This window comes from Hippichthys cyanospilos, chromosome 2 (assembly GCF_059441005.1).
Source record: "Hippichthys cyanospilos isolate Australia breed blue-spotted pipefish chromosome 2, RoL_Hcya_1.0, whole genome shotgun sequence".
In the NCBI taxonomy this organism is placed as follows: Eukaryota; Metazoa; Chordata; class Actinopteri; order Syngnathiformes; family Syngnathidae; genus Hippichthys; species Hippichthys cyanospilos.
The window spans coordinates 15,479,991-15,502,796 of NC_142370.1; the positions used below are offsets into that span (position 1 = coordinate 15,479,991).

Here is a 22,806-nt window from a genome sequence, read left to right on the forward strand (position 1 = left end):
CATTGTATTCCTGCGGTTTGCAGATGGTGTGGTGATGTTGGCTTCTTGACATCCACTGGAGTGGTTCGCAGCCGAGTGGCTAGGATGAAGATCAGCACCTCCAAATCAGAGACCATTGTCCTCAGCCGGAAAAGGATGGAGTGCGGGTAGGCCATGAGCTCCTGTCCCAAGTGGAGGAGTTTTAGTATTTTGGAATCTTGTTCATTAGTGAGGGTAGGATGGAACTGGAAATCAACAGGCGGATGGGTGCAGCGTCCGCTTTGCTGCTGATGCTGTCCCGGTCTATCGTAGTGAAGAGAGAGCTTAGCCGAAAGGAGAAGCTCTCTATTTATCGTTCGATCTATATTCTTGCTATCAAAAGAACAAGATCTGGATACAAGCAGACAAAATGAATTTCTTCCACAGGTTGTCCAGGCTCTCCTTTAGAGATAGGGAGAGAAGTTTGGTCATCCAGGAGGGACTCAGTGTCGAGCCGCTGCTCCTACAAGTTGAGAGGAGCCTATTGAGGTGGTTCGGGCATCTGCTTAGGATGCCTCCTGGACGCCTCCCTGGTGAGGTGTTCCAGGCCCCAGGGGACCACCCAGGTCACGCTGGAGAGACAAGGAGAGAGTTTGTCTTTGAGCTTGCCTGGGAACGCCTGGGGATCATTCCGGAGGAACTGGACGAAGTGGCCGGGGAGATGAAAGTCTATGCTTCCCCATACTCAAACTGCCACCCCCACAGCCCAACCCCGGTTAAAGAGGAAGAAGATGGATGGTTGGAAAACATAGGGATAAATAAATTAGTTAATAAATACAGAACATCTTTTTTATTGGGGGAAAAAAACTAATCAAATTAAGTCACACATGCAAACTTACAAGTGTTTTGTGTGAACCTACAGAGTGATGTCAGGACCTCTTGTTTTGTGTTGTAAGTTAAGTGTGAACATCTTTACAATCCTTCTTGTGAATGTGTCCGTTTTTAATCTGCATTTCTGTGTTTTTCCAGTTCAATCATTTTCTTTAAAGTCAGAATATAAGCTACGAAGATAATAACACCAGATATAAATATACTGATAAATAATATAAACAAGAATAAAATAATAAATCCACGAGTGATACTTTGTAACTTCAAAAACTTTTAGATTGGATAATTCACAAGTCTAGAAACCACTGTGCCTATTGGGAAATCAAGTACTATGAGCAAAGCCACAGCAACTCTGTTTCAACATAAATCAAGCGTGTTAGTGCCTCATCAGACATATCTACCTTTTGTGCCCTATGTGCGTCCTCAGGTCTAGACCGCGGGTAAGCTAATCACGGTCCTGTCGCTCCCAGGTTAAAGACTCACCGCTGAGTCTTCTGGCACTAATGCCGTGCCAAACTGATAGGGGACACATTAGCTTTGACTACTTCAGCATGCATTACAGTGAAAGAACACTGTATCCCTTCCCATTAAAAAGCCACCAGCAAGGCTGTGATACGGGCCTACCTGTGACGGCTTAAATTAGACGTTTAATGATAGCCCTGCAGCAGGGAAGGAGTGCTCAAACAATGAAAAACTGATTGGATAGTAATTTGGTGTGAGGGTCACAAGTAATGAGCCAGTGTATCATATCACTTCTGTCACTTTTGTCACTTCAGGAATAGCAGGGATCCAAGCGCTGAGTGGATACCATTAGAGGTCGCATACTTTACATACTTGTTGTCACATTAACACATGCTGCAACCTGCTGTCCATGTGAAGCTTTACTTATGCATTTTTCATCACATTGCCTGCAGCCTGTTCTTTTCTTAGATGTACGACTCCAGCTTTATAAGGGACTGAAAAAAAAACGTTTCTTCCAACTACAGTATATTCACTACTGATCCGAGGAAAATTTTAATGAACGCGTGAGTTCATGGGTCAGTAAATGCTTAAGAAATATTTTTACTATTGTGCTCCTCCTACAGTTGTGAATGTATTTTAGTCCACCAGGGTGAATCGACTGCAGTAAATAATTTGCAGTTGATTTGTTAAAATGACCTAGGTTGAGGTCTGTGACCATACAGTGCATGCTTCCCAAGGACAGTTTGTAATAACACTGGGTCTTGAAAAAACACTTTCTGAGCATTTGAATGTGCAAAAAGGTTTGTACAAATTGTACACACAACGGCCGCGGTGCATGGTGTCCGAGGTCCATTAACCATGGTTTTTGTTACATAGAAAATACATTAAATGATGATTACTTTGAATGAGTTCTGATTAAGTATTGGAGTAGTACACCTTTTGCTGTTACACAGTAATCTAATTCAGAAGTGATAGATTTTCTGCATCTACATATATATATATATATATATATATATATATATATATATATATATATATATATATATATATATATATATATATATATATATAGAGTGTATCGAGTAACATACTGTTGCAGTTGGGGGGGGGGGCAGACTGCAAGGCAATGTATGTGTACATGTAGACACATATGCTGAAACTAATGCAACGATGAAATCATTTGAAGTTTCAATTATTTACTTTTTATGACACAGCTGGATATTACCGTAGTTTGTCTAAAAGCCCTAAAGGTCGCCATCAACGTTACTCTTCCACGAGAAGTCATCTTTGGATCTGTCCGATTTGTGTGAAATTAAGGTCTTTGGAAATGGTTTGCTGATCATCTTACTTGGGATACTATCCCAACCTTTCTTTATCCGTGTAGGTTCTCTCTGTTCTCTCTAAAAGCATGCATGGCAGGTATTAGACTTTCTAAATTGTCCTTAGTTGTGATTGGGTGTGTGAATGGTTGTTTGTCCCTCTGTGCCCTACAATTGGTTGGCTTTTTAGTGGTTGAAATTAAACAAATATTCACGATTGGCTTGGATATGCAGGTGCATTGAGTGATACAAATACTGTAGTCCTTAGGTGTGGTTAAGAGTGTGAACGTTTGTTTGTCACTGTGTTCTCTGTGATTGGTTGGCAACCATTTCAGGGTGTCCCCCGGCTATCAGATGGGATATATACCAGAAAGCCTGCAACCCTAGCGGCTCTAGAAAATGAATGGATGGATGGAGAACTTTTATAGTAACATGTGTGACTACCTTTCAAAGTGTGGTTATACTGTACATGTTTTGAAAAGGTACTAAAGATTATTATCCACTTTGGCTTCAGCATGGTTATCTCTTAAATGCTATCAGTGAATTAAAAGTGCATTTTGTTCTCTATGAAAAAAGTAAAAGTAACAGAAGTAGTTCTAATCCATTAAAACCTAAAGTGAAAACTACAACTTGCTACTATTTAAATCAGCAGTAACTGATACACCATTGATTGTTTTTTGTGCATGGACCTAGTTAGACCACCTGAGTATCATTTTAAGATTACAAGATCATCCATAGATGAGACTGATCATCTATCTATTGAGTAGTCCTTTTATATAGCAGGTATGGGGTTGGAAGGCAGCCAAAATACTGGAGCTCCAATGTCATACCCCCTGAGTCCAGCAGCAAGGTCAAGTACACAGCAAATAGTTTAGCGCCTCCTTGGAGTCTGAGGCCATATGGTTGGTAAGCACCATGATTAATGAGAGATCCAAGCTGATATTAGGGCTAATTGACTGTGTTAGCCACCTCTTGATGTGGAGTCATATCCGTTGCACTTCTGGTGTTGACAGCGCAACTTAAGGGAAAACTTTGCACCATTTTAATATCCTTTCTGCTTTCGTATTTGCTTTCACACTTGTGCTATAACGTATATGCTACGTCAAGACATAATGTTATTCATTTAACTTTTTCCATCCAAATACATGTGTTCGAGGAAAAAATGGTGACAGAAATTGAAGCACCGTATTGAGTCAAAATGCGGAAATCTTGAATAAGATGTGGTCAGAAGAGAAAAAGGCAGCAAACCACAGACCAATAACAATGACAAACAATCACCATCATCATAATAATGACAAAATAACTTAACTGCCTTCTGTTGGTACATAAAAGTGGTCTTCAACATCTGGTCATGATATTCTAACACAGATATTTTCATATCTAAGGCTGGATTGAATGATTATTTTCATATTTTTTTTAATGATTTATTGATGAATCAGATTAAAAAAAAACATTTCCATCTTTATTTAAAAAAAATTCTTTTTTTTAATTGTACTGACAATGCACGCACAATTTATTTTGAATAGTGATGTGGTCACTTGTTAAGTCAGTAACATCAAAACATGGGCAAAAATGTGAATTATTGTTTACCAGAAGAAAGGCAAATTGTAAATAATTCATATTGATGCGACAGACTTAAAGAAATATGATACTATGACATTGCAAGACTGAAATTCTGAGGGTTCCGAAAATTTTAGGTCTCTAGACAGCCGTTTGAATGACGATCAAAAATACCAATGGATTTGTTTATTGATTAACTGACGATGAATCGATTAATCATCGCACCTCTAGTCGGATCTGCGGTAGAATGAGGGATGGGAAAAATGAATAATGCATCATTAATATGTCATCCATTTTATTCTATTCCAGCAAAGGTGCTCTCGACTGGTCGGTCAAAGGGCATCAATAGTATGTGCCCTGCAAAAATTTCATTTAGGATTGTTTCATGTTATATTGTATTTAAAATCATCAAGGAGTGTGGCCATTGTGTCATTCAGGAATTAATCATAACAAGCAATTACATCATCATCAAATTCAAATCCCCACCTAAAACGAACGTGTTCGCTTTTAAATAGTAGTTAGGTGAACACGTAAGCCTGCAAACAATGAACCAAATGTTGCTGAAAACCTACTTCTGCTCAAAGTATCAAACTCCCAAGAAGATAGCTGAGAGGAACAGGAAGAGAGACAGAGTTGTCTCGCAGCGGAGATGAAAAAAGAGTAAGTGAGCCATGCGGAGGAAGTCAGAGAGCATGAGGTGATGGTAAGATGACTCTCTGCTACCTTCGCTGACCCGCCTGACGGGCCACTCTGTTACACGGACAAGATGGGGAGGTATTAAGTGGCCCACTGTCCTGCCAGGTTAAGTTGCTGATCTGCTCGCCTTAGTGGAAAGGCAAACCCCATCTTCACTTCAGTAGAGGAGTTTGTTGTGATTTCGGTCTTCTCTTTCTCACCGACAAACCTGAGAGGTCCGGTTTATCTGGGGATAGAGTGAAGGGAAATACGGCGCCTTGCCATTTGAACACTAGAACTTTAAGCCGGCAACGGTTCGGCGATTCTCTCCCCATGTCTTCCTTGACTGTAATGTAACGCTGACATGCACCGCAACATAACTTTTTATGGAGGGGGTGTACACAAATGATACAAACAGATCATTGTGATTGATGTCAGAATGCATTTATTCCAGAATATGGAATGAAAAGCCACCGGTCCCCACAGAGAAAAAAAAGGAACAAGTTGCTCATTCTCAACTATGAAACAGGGACTTTGGATGCCGGGGGAAAGAAAGACACCCAATATCCAAAATCTCTCTCAGGGCCATCATGTGAAGAATTCCCCCTCTTCTACTCCTCTCGTACCCCCCCTCCTTTCCTCTTCTTTTCTTTTTTAATCAAGCCGTCTGGGGCTGTCAGGTCTTTTGAGACGAGGACTCCCAGCCATGTGAAAAGTTAATCCCTTGTGGGCCTTCTTCTCCGTTGCGCTCATCTCCCTGGGAACACTGCGGTGGCTTGCAGGCAGGTGGCGGTGGGCTGATGAGGGTGGGGGCGAGGGCTGTATGAAGGGATGGCGGGTGGGATGAACACAAGGCCACCCTGATCAAGGGATATAGTGGTGCAGATAGTTTGGAATTCCTCGTCCTTAACTTGGAAGCCCTCATTTAAACTTGGCCCATCCTCCACCATCCCGCCACCCGCCAGTAGCTCCGTCCCAATCCTTTACTACAAGGCTTTTCGACTAGCTCCCCTGCCTGGCCGACAGAAGGCCGGAATAAAGGGCTGAGAGGATTTGCGGCATGAAGGGCTCTTCGAGTGGCTTCCAAAAGGAAGACAGCCGTTCACATTGGAGAGGACTCTCCTCTTGCATTGTGCCCAAAACGTCTACACCCACTTTTTTCCAAGTCATTTAACTACGCGCGTCAATCCATCAGACTTGGTAAAAATTGACAGACGTCGATAGAGGAAAACACTGACTTTATTATATGGGCACACAGAATAAAGAGACAAACGCTCTTTGTCAAAGATCTTCATGTCATTTTTATTAAGTCCTCTCACAAAAGCGCTCCCGAGTAGTTCGAAGAAGACAGAGAGCTACACACTTGAATGCTTTGCTTGCTATGCATTTTTCCCCTTCCGTGGCCTCCCACTTAGAGGAAAGTGCCATTGGAAATATAGACAGGCTTAGTCAGCCATCCTAATCCTTCTTCCCTGTCCATCTCACTCTGACCCCCCACACACTGTCAGTCAGTCTTTCACTTCACTCACACACGCATCCTCCTGCTTCCTCCTACCTGATGTGGCCTGAGCCCCTCTTTCCTTATGAGGAAGGAGCTCGAGGATCGCCGATTCCATGTTAGAGGTGCACAGGGAGAAAGACTCAGGAGTCTGTAAAGGTCAGCACGGACTTTGTTCAATCTGTAGGTTTATCTCGGCAACAGCGGGGCAGGACAATGAGGCCTCTCGCTGCGCAACAGAAACCCAAGCTGAGGTGGCTAAATTACTTGGCTGATAAAACAGAATTAGAAGCACCAGGGCCCCGGAAAAGGGGAGGAAAGGGGGGGGGGGGGGGGCAATCATCATGTTGAGGATGGCGAGTGAAAGATCAATAAATTACAATTGCCACCATATATATATATATATATATATATATATATATATATATATATATATATATATATATATATATATATATATCAAAATACGCATTTGCTGAATCGGAGCATATCAGGCTACTTGCCAGCAACCCCACCTCCACCAACAACAACAAAAACACATGTCTCTTACTACAAAAACCTTGATGGGCATTTAATACCATGGGCATTTAATTGTCTGTGTTCGGTACATGCAGCATCCACTTCAACCTGTGGGCCTGGAAGGGGGCTCCTCCCACCTGTGGTCCCTTCTGGAGGTTTCTGATTTTCCCCAAATTGGGGTTTTTGAGTTTTTCCTTCCCCTTCTGGGAGCTTTGACAGGGGATGCTGTTGTGTACCTTACATTGAAAAGATGTCTCTGTATGACCTCTTTTCATTCTGTGAAGCCCTTTGAGACTTCGGTGATTTAGGGCTATATAAATAAAATTTGATTGATTGATTGAATACCTGTAATTTAACAGCACAACAGCAACACTCATCACAAATTGACTGTCCTTCAAAATGTATTTGAAAAATGTAATTGGCAGTAAGAGTTTCACAGCATCTTACTACATCTGTACAAAATTAGCCTCATCCTAAAAATGTTGTGTAAACCAGGGTGAAATAATCGATTATTGAGATAGAGTATGGCAAGCAGGGTGTGAACATGGTTGGAAAAATGGATGGATCTAACGAGCGCAATCTAAACAACTTGTGTTCTGCGGAAACAAGAAGATGGAGGGACGAGGGGTGCAACAGAGCACATCGGTTCTACAAGTAACGTCAGTCACTGGAAAAATCTTTAGATTAATAAGTATAATATAGTGAATCAATCAAACAAGTTTATTTGTGGCAATCATCTTTCCAATAAAATGTCACACCCAATATTTTTGTAGTTCTATCTATTTTTTTGACATTGCTTTACTTAGAAGATTATTTAAACTGTTTTCTTGCATTGATACCAGTTGACATGCTGCAGAACACAATATATGTTCAAGTGGAAAAACAGGAACTTTGTAGGTAAAGTTTGATAAGAATCATAAGCTATAAGGGCCAAAATAATAATAATAATAGTAGTAATAATAATAATAATAATAATAATAATAATAATAATAATAGTTATTATTATTTTTATTATTATTATTATTATTATTATTATTATTATTATTATTATTTCAGTGTTGCCAGCATTAAACATACATCTATATTTTGCAATTTGTCTAAGGAGTTCAAGCATATGCGGAAGGACATTGCAAAGAAAATCCTCTTCATTATTGGTCTTGACGAGAATACAGGTCACTTAGGATGTCTTTTTTCACAGTAACTAAAGGTGAAAGATTTTGTAATGGTGTCCCCTGTTATACAATGACTCACACTTGACTGTTAAGTTCAGGATATTTTAGTGGTGAGAACCTCTGGAGATTTTTGTTCACTCCAATTGTGACCATCATCGTTCATCAGAAGGCGCACAATTAAAAACAAGCTACAACATCTATGACTAAATTGTGTAAATTGGAATGCTGACTCAAACTTATAAAGCTATTAGAGAAACCTTCCAGTGTGAGCTCGATTTAGTGGAGGAAAGCTGACAGATTTGGAGTTATGCACAGTGTGGCTCAGGTTCTAAGATGATTAATAGACAAAGTGCACAAAACAGGTCTTTGTATCCTAAGATTCGACTTAAAAGGTGGAGACATCTCAGGGTGCAGCTGTTCAGTTGTGTGTGAAACAAACAACACAGATTGAGATCTGGACTTACCAGTCATTTGCAATTTTATGTTGGTTCTCAGTGCTTGTTTGCTGATGTACTGGTAACATGGCTGCAAATGCATATTGCAAGTTTAGCTATTTTCAACAAGTTCTTGATGGTGACTGGCTGAAACAAAAAAAGAACTTAGTAATTATAAACAGTAGTCGAGGTGTTGCGTACGTGATTAAAGAAAATCAAGCACAACAGCCATGAGAACTTGATGAATTGGTAATGACCTCGTTAAGATGCAAACATTATTGCTATTTTCCCACGAGTGGAAGAGCAGGTTGAACGAGTGCCGTGGACATCTATGCAGAGTGAAAAGAGAGTTTGCTTCCTGCTAGTATGCGAATGAACAAACTATCTCAGCGTCCACATCATTACTAAAATCAAACTGACCTAATAATAAACTGAACATGGTCGTTTTGTTGTTTTTTAAGGTCAAATATTTAATAATTGGACTTTGCTTGCATTGCTTAGACATACCTAATGAAGTGGTGGCGTATTTGGAGCGGAGTTAACTTCGATGACTTTGTTGAAAATCAAGCCATCCACTTCCGCAGTTGTGAAGGAGGAAAAGGATGACTTGGACAAATCAACAAAATAAACAGCATTTGATGAATGTGAAGACTGCCTCATTGTCTATTCCTGCCCTGAGGCTCTCCAACTGATGGGCCTATTCATCAGGGTAGTGATGAACGTTGGGGCTTTATCTGGCTTCAAATGGATAGAGAGGAAGGGGGCGGCTGCATGGGACAGCAGTTACCTGGGCTTCTCCACTAGGGAATAATGGGCCCATGTGCTACTTTTAAATGGATGTTCAAGGCACTATGCTAAGGGAAACCTTGCGCAATAAAGGATAGCATTGAGAGGGACTGTGTGTGTGCGTGCGTGCACATTTGTGTGTGTGTGTGTGTGTGTGTTACTCACACAAACAAGAGGTTCTATTGAAAATGCTTGGCTGGAGTGACTGCGGTCTGAAATCAATGACCAACTAATAACAGCCCAAATCCCAGCGACAACATTTGTCAAGTTCCGCTCTCGTCAACGAAGGATGAATTTAACGCATGCGTTTCCTCGGAAGCCTGCACCACTTTCATCTTATTCATTTACTAACTAATTAACAGATGTGGTAACGACTTATGAACAAATGATAAGGCATCAAGATTCTTATCAAACCTGACAATTAATTTGCTGCCCTGCTTCCTCGTTATCAACTACCATGTTCATTGAGAATAAATGACAACAGTTTGCGCTAGCCCACAGGAGACTCGTCTTTAATGGCTCCTTAAGTTAAAAAAAAAAAAAAAAAAGCCTAATGCTACTGCGGTGATTCTCCGGGTAAGAGTGACCATATGTTTAATATTAGATGGAATCTGTTCCACCGGAGTGCTCCGAAAGCAGAGAAAATTGGATTAAATTGGCTAATGGCATGTTTAAAACCTACATAAAATGGACGTGAGTGGAAGATATTATAGCACGCGAGCTGGGGACTTTTGGGCTTATTCTCCCTCTGGTGTTTTTGTGCCATGTGTAAACTTGGGGTTTCTGTCAAAGTCACATAATGATGACGGAAAACCGCACACTGTTAGTCAATAATACTGTGATTTAAAAAAAAAAAGTTAAATTCATAAAAACATACTGTCGTTTGCATATTTTGCATTCTGTAATACTGCAAACATACAGTACAAACAGTACGAACATTTTTGTTATAAGATTTTAAGATACATAATTCCACTGAGACTGTGCAAAATCAAGAATGAGGTGGCCCCCGACCCACACTGTGAAATGACTTTAAAAAAGAAGTGCTCTCAGTTTAAGGCCATGTTCTTCAGAGCATGCCTCTGATTTGATTAATAAAAGACATGATAATGACCCCATTTATGTGGAGTGCTTCACTCACAGTAGGGTGTTCAAGTTAACTAACATGATGTTAGGACTACAGGCGGTCAATGATGTGATGAAAAAATAGATTTGTGCGAGATTTTCTTGAAGTGCAGTTAGTAACAGCTTACTTCCACTCAATACAGAGCAAGCTTAGACAATGTAAGTGCTGTAAGGTTGCCATGGTGGCCTCTAGGGGACACTAGAAAATCGTGAAAAAATGGCATCTCCATATTAATATTTGTTAGTACTATTCACTCCTAAAATCGGAAAACAAACAGATTAGAATGCATGCAATGCCAGTTAATATTGAAAAACATGCTAAATATGACACAGGGATTAAATGAAGCATCAACACAGCACATAACAAAAATAATGATAATAATTATTATAACAACAAAAACAACAGCAACAAACTACAATAATCATAATAAAATGCATGTTCCAAATAATTATGATAAAGAGCAGAATTCTACAGGAAGTGAAGAAATCAGGCTCATTTCAAGCTGCACCTCTTGAATGCCTTTCAGAGGAATCTTAGGCATAGGAACACTCCGCAGGCCAAACACAAAAGGCAGGCAAACAGTGTGGGAGGCAAAAGGTGGGTCAAAACAGATAAGTGTCAGGGTGCGCCAGGACCTCTTCGTTCAGAGACGTGAACATTATTTTGGCTCAGCCTCAAAAGGCCAGCAACAAAGAGTACGAGGTGCGCAAGAAGTAAAAGAAGAAAGCTGCCACTGAGAGAAAGAAAAAAGATGTATTAATAAACGCTTGGTGTGTTAGATGCCTGATGCCATTGTTGGATAGACACATGTCACGTAGGAATTTAGCTTTATATAAGAGTACCCAGCAGGCGTCTTGTTCCTATCACTGTGTCAACGAGAGGGTAAACAGAAGAGCTAGCATATTTCTGACTTTCCACACATCACTGGATGAATGGCACTGATATGGAAAATCACCCCAAAAAAAAGTCAACAGAAAAAGAATGCGAGACGGGAAGAAAGCCGTTTGCCTTTGCAACAAACTCGTCCCACCAGCGAAAGACAAATATCATTTCCACTCACTGGGTACTTTTGAAGGTATTCTATTGGAATCCAGTACAAGTGCAATTTTAAAAGTTCATACCGCGACAAAGTTAATCATTCTCTTTTGACCTGCTTCAAAATGTTTTCGTCATCAAATAGTTCACCCAAGATATACAAATGGTCTGGCACCTCGTCAAAACAAAAAAAACACATTAAAAATACTGTTAAAGTAAGCTCTTACGTTGCCGATAATAAAAATAGGTTACAATTTTGTACTTCGATAATGTAATGCCATTTGATGAGGCGGCTCGATGGGGCAGTGATTAGCATGTCCGCCTCACAGTTCAGGGACCTGAGTTCAAATCCACCTCACTCTGGCCTTACTGTGTGGAGTTTGCATGTTATCCCCGAGCCCGCATGGGTTCTCTCCAGGCATTCCGGCTTCCTCCCACACTCCAAAAACATGCGTGGACATACTAAATTATCCTTTGGTGTGTGACTGGTTGTTAGTCTCTGACCAGCAATTGCCTGACAACCAGTTCAAGGTGTCCTCTGCCTCCTGCTCGCAGTCAGTTGGGATAGGCATCAGCAAGCCTGCGACCCAATTATTAGAATGAGGAAAATGTATTTTGTATTTGAGAGCCCTATGGACAAAACCAGTGGAGATACTGTCAAAGAAATGAAAGCTAAAGAGAAATTTAAGATCATTTTAGTGCAATTTAATCCTAAATACAGCACATGTAAGGCTGAGGTGAAATATATTTCATCTTTTTTCAGACGTTTAGAAAAACGGACATGTTGTTATTTCTCTATTTGTACACTCGCAAGTACCTCATGCCCTGCTTTTGCCAAAAAAAACATCCTCATGTGGTGCAGGTCTGAACAAGAGTCGTGAGATCAGTGAGTCATTTTAGTAAAGATCTCAATTGCTGCAGCTATTGTATCATGACACGTCTCTATCAATAGCGAGAGCCAGGCCAGTCTAGCAGTCAGATAATAGCAGCAGCCGCTCTGACAGCAGATCCCCACGCTGGACCTCTCTGGGGGCTTTTGCGAAGGCCTTTTCTATCCTGAGGGGTTAGCGCTCCCTACACACACACACACTCTCGCATACTACAGAATTGGGGCCCCGGTGTTCTATCATGTTGCGCTAAAGGGGAAGCATAATGGTTTTTAAATGGATGACTCGGCAGTGACCCAAAGAGGCAGTGTGAGGCAGGAGAGAATGGCCATGGCCTGCAGCAAAGCGGCTCTTAGATTGAGCTGTCCGTCTCGCTGAAATGAGTCTGAATTAACACGTCTTCCAGTCCCCCCGATGCCCCGAGACAGACAATAGTGGGCTTCCTCTTAGCCTCGCTCTTCTTTCACCACCCTCGCCCCTCTACGCCACGACTTAACATCCACTCACAGTTCTAGAATGCCAGGTTTTCATCAGAGTTTCAATGCCGGTAGGCAGCTGGGATAGGCAGCAGCAAGCCAGCGACCCTAATGACTATAAGCAGCTATAGGAAATAGATGGATGGATGAATTATTTCATGTCCTTAAAATGTATTATTCCTCAATTTCGTGGGTTTGCTTCTGGCTGCGGCCTTCCTGCGTGGATTTTTTTAGGTTCTCCCTTTGCCTCCGTGGGTATTCTCTGGGAACTCCAGTTTCCATCCACATTCCAAAAACTTGCATGGTAGTTGTATTGGAAACTCTAAACTGTCCTTTGGTGTGTTTCTGAGTTCCAATGGTTGTTTCTGTTTGTGTACTGGCAATCGGTTCTGATTGTACCCTGCCACTGCCCAAAGATAGCTGAAATAGGCTCTAGCACGCCTGCAATCTCCTGTGAGAGAAAAGCAGGTAAGACAATGGATGGATGGAGAGCTGAAACCTGACCTAATTTCAAGGTATTATACTCATCCTGATACCACTATTGGGCACATTGTTTGAGAAGTTCTACGATTAGAAATGACAAATTTCAAATGACAACAATAAATACATTGCTTTTAATTTCATGCAATTTAAAGCAAAAGGCTAATATAGGTCTTGCTTTAAATGGTAACAGTAATGTTATGACTATGAATATTGTTATTGTATGTATTCTGTTGATGGTTGGGAAAGAGCCTATGCCAGCTGACTTTAGGCAGAAGGTACACCCATAATTGTTTAGTCATATAGACAAGCAACCATTCAATCTCACATTCATACCTTCACAGAGGAGGAACTGAGCATACTTCCATTTCAGTCTTGCACAGGTCTGCCTGTCTATTTGTCTAAGAGCACAGGCATTAGATGAGTAGATGGTGAAAATGGGCACACAGCAGTCCTTGGGGAGTCTGTCTGTGATTATCAACAGGCCAACTGTTATGACTTTCTCTGATAAGGGTCTGGGCGAGGATAGCCCCTGAAGGGTTCCAGCCATTAGACAGGAAATGTGTAGTAATAATACGGCTTGAGACACAGCCAGTCCTTCAACGAGCATGAAGCAGGAGGAGACACGACTGATCAATCGCTCATCTGCAATTGGGAACCAAACGCCACATGTTTTTGCTTGAATGAAAACAGAAGGGACCTTAAGGGGTGAATCTCACTGGAAATAAAAATAAATATGTTGCATGTCATGAACAATTCACATGAAAATAAATACAGTGGACCCCCGTGTTACAGCATCCCTGTCTTACGTTTTGTTCATGTTGAGATGTGGATTATTTTGGGGTTATTTTGTTCCCTCTCTACAGTATTTTCATGGCTTTTCGACAAAAACAACTGTAATGACCCTAGGGGGTTGGCTGTATTTGTTTTATTTTGCCTCCATCTGCTGGTGTTTTTAGGTAATTGCACTTTTTTACTATTGCCGTCAAACTGCTTCAATGCAATGTGTCACTACAATGCTGGTCTGCTATTGGTTGGCGTCTCCCCACGGAGATGTTCTGCTATTGGTTGGCGTCTCCCCACGGAGATGTTCTGCTATTGGTCGGGTTCACTTGTTTCCAAATGGCGCAACGGTAAAGCTTTGTTTGATTGTGAGTGGTTACAAAACCGTATTTATAGTGCATTTTACTGCTTAATTCAAGTTGAATGGGGTAAGATAGCCTAGCCTAGGCTACCCTTACTAGGGAATATGGGCACAACAAGCACCACTCAAAGGTAGATAAATCCCTTCTATATTTTTTATTTATGATAGTTTCTGATTGTATACATGTATACTATAGTTTATATACGTAGCTCTTACGATACTATTTTGGTACAAATTTTAAATATGTATGTACAATTTTGACGTTTTTACCCGGGGGTTTAAACGCATTTGCTATTCAACATAGGTTTGGATTACCTCCCTGTATGGTGAATTCGCCTTACGAGCCCAACCACGGAACGGATTAATCTCGTAACACGGGGGCCCACTGTATATATTAATGCAAAAGTCCTAACTGCGTAACTTATGTATCTAGTCAGGGTGGCGGTGTGCACTTTTATTTCTTACTCAATGTTTATAAATTGTCTGTTAAAAATGAAGCTGTTGGCTGTACCTAACAGCCAATCAATATGCAGTTGTTCGACACAGGGAGACAAAAGAAAGAAAATACTTTGTGCTTGTCCTTTTTGTAGTATTAACCTTTGCACCTTGAATGGCAACGCATAATATGAATGTTAAACAGGGAAACTCTGCCACTCAGCATGCATGCACAAGTGTTCTTTAATCACCAACACATTCTACAACTTCTCCGAATGAAATGAAGGCTGTGGAAATAACCTACACTGAGGTTGCACAGGCACTGAGCATATTTCATCAGAGATCAGTTTAGAGAGCATCAAACGATCATATTTTTGCTTTTGTGGGACATGTTGTCCAGTGTTTGCTTCAAAACTTACCATCATGCACTATATATATATATATATATATATATATATATATATATATATATATATATATATATATATATATATATATATATATATATATATATAAAATGTTTTTAAATTTTTCTATTATTCTTTTTTTCATTAACTTACAGGTATTAAATGCCCATCAAGGTTTTTGTAATAAGAGTCATGTGTTTTTGTTGTTGTTGGTGGAGGTGGGGTTGCTGGCAAGTAGCGTGATGTGCTCCGATTCAGTTTGATATATATATATATATATATATATATATATATATATATATATATATATATATATATATATATATATATATATATATATATATATATATAGTGGCAGTCTGTGCATTTCACACTTAGACCTTCATTGACTTAGTGAGACTGGAATAAATACCCCTCATAATACCATCATTTATGACACCACGGTTGGAGAAATCATATACAGAAGCACACGTTTATTACTGGGCGTTGCATCACACAGACTATTTTCTGGAGCATCTAAACATCAATAAACCAAAATCAGCAATTAAAACTTATCAGTATACGTGGTATTTAAAAACTTAAAAAAAATTCTAATAAAAAATAAAATAAAATGAAATTATTAAGTCCACCAAAAGCTGGCAAGCTTGAACAAGATTGTATACTAATTTACAAATTGCAGTTCAATGTAAGAAAAACAACAAGTCCTTAAACCCACTTTCTATTCAAAATAGAAGTAAACAAATGTTTTTCATTTGTTCTTGAAAATAGGCCTACAAGCGACAGTGACACAGTGACACAACTTTCACTACAATCACACAGCTGCACCAATGCGCATTATTTACACATTGCAGAAGAGTGAGAATGTATTTTTTGTTGTTATTATATTTATTTACCATTGATTGAAGATGATTGAATTGAAATTACAGGAACATATAAAAAAATGAAATAATAAATTAATAAAATGCTTGCACCAACACGGTTGTCCCTCCCAAACACTTATTTTAACGCAAAATCGTCTTTCTTTCCTCAAGAAGACTTCAATGACATGGTTGTCCAATTTGTCTAAGCGTTTTCTATTAAATCATTTTTATATTGAATTTGTAATGAAATAAAGGGTGTGTACAACTGTTTTTTTTACATTGATGTACATTTTTAGACTCCTCCATGAACAACCTCCTTAACATCTCAACTTTGATTTCCCTGCAGCAGCCAGAAGGTTCACATTAAAATTGAATGAAGTGCATAAAAATGAGAAGTTAGTAGAAAATGTGCATCATTAAAAGATGAACTTTATTTGTTTTTCTCAAAACTAGAGATTTCAACTTGGCAACATTCAAAATGCATAACTTGGTCCATTTTTGAGTTACCTCTATGTATTATAAAACGGCTCAAGTGTAGAAAAATAATGTATTAATAGCTAAATTTTGGTTAAAGCCTGATTTGGGCAAAACGCTTCATATATACATATAGGGCAATTAAAACTGTCACTAGTTAATAGCAATTATTTTCTATATTGATCGGGATGAGTTGCGTTTTTTTCAAAAACAATTTTCTGTAAAGTTTCTAACAGATTAGGTACAATGTTGCAATTAACGTAAAACAAAAAAAAAAGTTACAAAAACTGTTTTAATAGATATATTTAATCCTCTAATGTGATTCTTTTCCTGTAACATACACTTTCTGAACAACACTTTTCTGTTCCATATCCGACTCATTGTTTACGTATATTTTAGTCTTCTCATATAAACAATTGATTCATTTTTTTAAGTTGGAAGCCATAACTTGCTGAACAGTGTTTTTGTTTTGCTTTGTTTTCTTTATTTGAGCAAAGAGTGCACAAATTTAAAATTACAAATCAGACTGAAGCAGAATAACCTGTGGATTGGTACATAATGGTGCTGAACCAATATATTGTACGTTATGACACCGTAGTGCAGGCCAAACTAAGTATCCGCAAGATTTAACTACACAGTAACAATCACGTCACGGGCCGTGAATGAGCGGTCCGACATGGAATCAGCGAAATGAGAAGCGAGCCAGAACATTTCATGTCTGATTGGCCACACGAGAGGGATGGGAACAGACAAAGACCAGTTGACTTTCTTTTCTTAATGAGCTTACCGAAGCTACTTCAATATAGCCTAATGTCATGTCAAAATGAAAATTAATAGTGCAATATGCCGCCATCGCATTCGGTCATGCTTCTTCCATTTCCATATCAGGTGGCGTGACCAAATGAGCATGCCCGCTTAGGCCGACGCCCAGAAAAGCTGATACCTCCACTAATCAGCACGATTTTTCCATTTGACATTGCATGTGTGCGCGTGTGTGCGTGTGCGCGTGTTGGTGTGCGTGTGTAGTCAAAGATGAGGTCCAATCATGAGATGGGAATGCAAATGGAGCTGGCTCCCGCTATGATGATGAGATAGATGGCCGTGAATGAACTGTGATTGCTGGAAATGTGAATGTGTGAATGCAGAAAGACTCATTCATCTCTCAGCCTTCTCACAGCATTACCTGCCACCCCTCCTCCTTCCATTAAGATCATATGCACTTACAGTATTGCTGTTTGTGCTTTCACACTGAAGAGGTCAAAGGTGATAGACAGTTACTATGAAGATGGAGAAGGGCATAAAAACAAAAGCAGAAACCAGGTTGATCCGTACCTCCCATCCGAAGGAGCTGCCTTTGTTGTGCAGGCCGAACCTCTCGCCGGCCCCAATGCGAGTCTTGGCCCACACACCCAATCCTGCACCTGGCACCGAAGACTCCCGCAACTCCAGATCGGCGGGAATGGGAATGTCGTCTGGAATGTAGACGGGCACCTCGTAGGGCGAGCCTTCCTTGGGCGTGGTGAAGTCCTGGTCATTGCTGCTGCTGTTATTGTTATGAAGGTGATGGTGGGTGTTGTATATGTGGGGGTGCAGCAGCAAGTGGTGGTTGTTTGGATGGGAGGGAGTCGGTGAGGGTAGGGGAGACACGAGGACACCGTCCTCTGCGTCGTCTTCGGGACTGTCAGTGCAAATGCCGCTGGCCGCAAAGCCCCGGAGCTCGGCCTCTGTGTCGTACATGCTGTCCACTGGCTCACTGTCATCTGACACGCAAAAAAGACATAACTTACTGTTAAAAGGTTGCAATGGGAAGTCACGGTTGCCCGTCAAACATTTTAAAGATGATAGTATATGTCATTTTTTTCATGAATTAATTTCTACCAATAATCCTCCATCCTTTGTAGGATGAAATACATATGCGTTGCGAGGCGCAGAATCTCTCCATCAGCAGCCCCATCTAGCGCTCTAAAATTGTGTTTCGTCACATACCCCGAATAATAGGCCACTTTTTAGGCAGTCTGAAATCTACTCTACTTTTTGTAACCAAATTAGCATCTACCCGGCCAAATTCACAAACACGCCAAACCAAACTTTACCCGGCACTAAAATTAAGACACCTGGTTTTCATTAGCACAATCTTCTTTCTGTCACCAAATTGCCAGTGCATCAGGGCAAGGAAGCACATCTGTGCCAAAAAACTATGACAAGCGCAACATCACCCAAAAGACAGTAGACCAAATCTGCACCAGTGCCCGCATTAAATTGCACTAGCACCAGTCTGCCAAAAAGGGCCCTTAGTGTCTCTTTGGAAAGTCAAATTCCTTTTATATCATTTGTCCTGTGACAGTGTGCAGAATTTCATGTAATCTGGATGTGAAAAGAATGCAACAATTTTGAAGGACAGACACACTACGGTGTCTCAGAGAGACCAATATTTTGCAAGCTAATTACCCCTACTCTACGTTAACATATTTAGGGTAGCCTTAGCATATAGATCGTAGTGTCAGACTCTCGTTATGCAGCGACTTATGTGATACAATTACCTATTATTAGACCTGAGTGTTGATCGTTGAATATACAGTATACAACAAAAACGTTGATTTGCATATACTGTACATATATATGTGTGTGTTTGTGTGCGTGTGTGTGTGTGTGTTTTTCAAATGGGTCCTATTTAAGTGTGGACTGGCCAACATTTGGCTAGCTCAGCCCAAAATGATATTAGCAGGGTTTTTAAATTTACTCTCCTCCCTTCATGTAGTGGCACACTCTAGGTTTGCAAGCTCTTCCCAGGTAGTCGTTAGCACCAACAGGTTTTATATTATACTTCAATGTATTTAGTTAAATAGCATGTGATGTTTGAAATGCATCACTCATAAGTGCCGTATGTAGGTTATGTTTCAGTGCTGTCATGGTAATGAGGTTGTACGGGAAGTGCTTGGAGATGTATTGAATGAGCTAATCAAACACTTGTGGAATCATAGGATCTCATTCACAGCACAGATCATCCCTCTTTGTTCTTTGCTAAATATTTGGCCTCCCGCCTGGCTGCAGATGTGGCCTGTGAACGCTGTTAAATTAACTGACATGTAAGTTTTTAATGTGAAACGTAAAACTAGCAAAGCACTGGACTGTGGCTGTCCAATGCTTGGCAAAGTTGAAGCTGCTCCACAAGGCTCCAGGAGACATCTCATAAAGTTACAGCAGTTAAATTCTTTCTTTTATGACCGATTTTGCGTCATTCAGCGATTTTGGCGGGATTTTTTTTTTTTTCTTTAATGATCACCGTTACATAGGAGTTCAAATCGGGCGCACAGCTCCCACTTTACAATCAAAAATGTTTTCAGGCTGTTAAACACTTTTTTCCTTTGCTATCCCTCTCACTCCTCGACTCTCACTAACACTTGACCCAACGGGAGAAATTTTGACAAGCCTTGGAAAATCTATTAAGTTTGGCTTTAAGAGCCCCTGTACACATAAAATGCACAGATGACTTGACTCAATGTACACTCTTTATATACACTTCATTAAATTGCACAAAATGAAAAACACTTGAATTTTAAAAATTCAAATAGGATTCACATTTCATAATCAATCCAAAATTGTTGTTTTGTTAACTCTGCTTTAGTATACAGTACATCTACTTCATCTTTCCGCATTTGTGTTTGCTTTTATCTCAAAGAAAGTCTCACTGTTCAAGTTTAAAGTTACTGTGTACTAAGTGTACTAAGTTTTTTTTTCACATTCACAAATCATTTTAATCATAAAATAGTCTCAGAAAGGGCTTCACAGGCCTGGGTGGACACAGTTTAGCACAGTGTAATGTGGGATTTATGTTTTGTTTGTGACCTAATTTATTTGTTATATAAAAACAATGTGCATTAATGTTAAAAATAAAATGCTAATGCGCCTAATTATAGCCACAAAGCTCATTTTCATCTGTATTCCTGCTGCCATGACGAACATGACTAATATAAAGAAACTACCACAAATATAAAGCACTTTAACAGACCAAAAAAAAAAAAAAAACACAAAAACAAAAGAGAAACAACCAGAATGTATACTCAATACATATAAAGTTTTTAAAAAACAACACTACTAATAACCTTACAAGTTTTAATGTTGACAAATTTGATTATCAGTGAAACCATTTAATGAATAGAAAAAAAAACTGACCAAATCAACCTCTGTTTAGAGAAATTTCCTAGTTTCCTCATGTACCCCACCTAGTAACCTCTGTTGCAATGATGACACATTTTATGTGCAAGACAGGAGACCATAAAAATAATATTTTTCCAGTTCAGTAGTCCATAGTTATTAAGGACTGTGCAATAATGTCATGAACTATTTTTGATTTTGTATTTTATTTTTAATCCTGTATGTTAAACAATTATTTTTAGAACTTGCAGTGGCATTCATTTTGTATGATTAAACATGACAGTCCTGTGCATACTAATAAATGTTCTTCTTTTGTGTGTGTGTGTGTGTGTGGGGGGGGGGGGGGGGGTTGGGGGGCTCAAAAGATGAAGGAAAGATGTTTTAGATTATTTTTTGCCAGACGTTTCAATGAAATACAACCTTTAGCAGTTATCCCCCTCTCCCCATTTTTAAAAGTACTGTACACAATGGAAGTTGAAAAAACATGTTGATATCTAATCTTTCATTTTGCAGAGATAATATTTAGAGGGCGATAAAAATGTTAAAATAGGTAATTATGACTCCAGACGATTAAAGCACGTTTAATGCGCAGTTTGAGACTCCCTGCTCTAACCAGTAAAAAACAGCATGCCACGAAAGAGACGGAAAAGAGGAGGCAAAGAAAACCGACGGCCGGGCTCCTTTCAAACATCTCTGTTAGTTCTGAGTCTCAGAAAGCCAAAGGAGAGACGTTAGCTTCGCTTCCCAATAGACCTCTAAAATAACAACAGAGCCAGATAGTGCATTCCTCTCGCTGGCTCCCGATGTTGTTCTTTCTCTCCCTGCTCCTCTCACCATCTCCTTCTCTTTTACGGGCAGCTATTTATCCTGATTACATCAGGGGTCATTCATTAATTCGCACCTTGGGGGTCCCGATCCTGGCTGCGGCTACAATGGGCTGCTTGTGTTCAATGGCTGTTATTCCAGCGGAAAACTCTGCCTGAGAGCCAGGCGTAAGCCACATGAAGGCATCCAGTTTGAGTTGATAAATTACAAATGCATGCCATAAACAGACCTTTTTGCTTTGCAGCAACACTTGCTATACCAAAGGGCAGGTATGAGCGAACGCACAAACATCTGTTTGAATCTGAAGTAGCTGTGACTTCACTCACACACAAGCACAAATGGTGTTGCCGGTAAAGATGATATCACGTAACTGCTGCACAACAGCAGTAGTACAGTTCAATGAAAATACACAGAAAATACACTTACAAAGGCAAGGGGCAAGAAATATAAAAGTCTGATAACATAGATATCAGTGTTGCCATGGCAAAATAAGTTGACACTGAGATGAAATTCAGCTGTTTGATCGAAAGGGTCTTACAACGGGTAAAGTGTTTTGTGGTTGAGTTTAATCGCAGCACTCTGGACTTAAACGCAGAGAGATAGAGATCTGCCATCATTTTCTGCTGTCTGCCTGGACGCACACAAACACGTGCTTTGTAGCCTGCAGAAATTGGACTGTTAACCCTGGCTGAGGAACAAAATCCATTGCATAGATTAAATCTGGGAAGAACTTTCCAAATGGGAGCCATTGCACTCGCTGAGGGAGGAAAAACATAACGAGGACTCTCACAAAAATCGTAATCAAATAAACAATTCTAATTGCAGGCAGGCAGAGAACATTTAAAAACTGCGCAGTTCACAAGCTTCGATGAAAGTCAACAATAGTTTGGTCTTTCGGAGCCAGGTGCATGGTTTGCAAGGGCATGGTTGTGGCTCAGATAACAATAAAACAGAGCTGGAAATAGGACATGTGCGCCAGAGACGACCATCATAAAGTGCACATGTCCCATTTCCCTGTCCAATACACACAGACGCATGTACGGTCAGTATCTTTCTTCGTCTGTAAACTGATCTGGTTCAATTCAAAAGTGAAAGGCGGCCACTGGTGAAAAGACAGTATCCAGGGAAATGTCCAAACTTTGCAGAATTCTTCCCATGACTCCAAATTTGGGGAGAACAGTGTGTCGTGACAGGGGCGAAATGGTTAGAAAGAGTGGATTATGATCGATTTGAA

At 40.0% G+C, this 22,806-nt stretch overlaps 1 protein-coding gene across 2 annotated transcripts in view; it reads right to left on the reverse strand.

Moving 5' to 3' along the window:
- Nucleotides 1-22,806, reverse strand: part of prdm16 (PR domain containing 16) — a 192,969-nt gene that overhangs the window by 105,342 nt on the left and 64,821 nt on the right. For both annotated transcript variants that reach the window (XM_088407609.1, XM_088407611.1), the window contains exon 2: nucleotides 17,925-18,352. In XM_088407609.1, coding sequence (XP_088263735.1) covers nucleotides 17,925-18,352 — 428 coding nt within the window. The remainder of the gene's footprint in view (nucleotides 1-17,924; nucleotides 18,353-22,806) is intronic.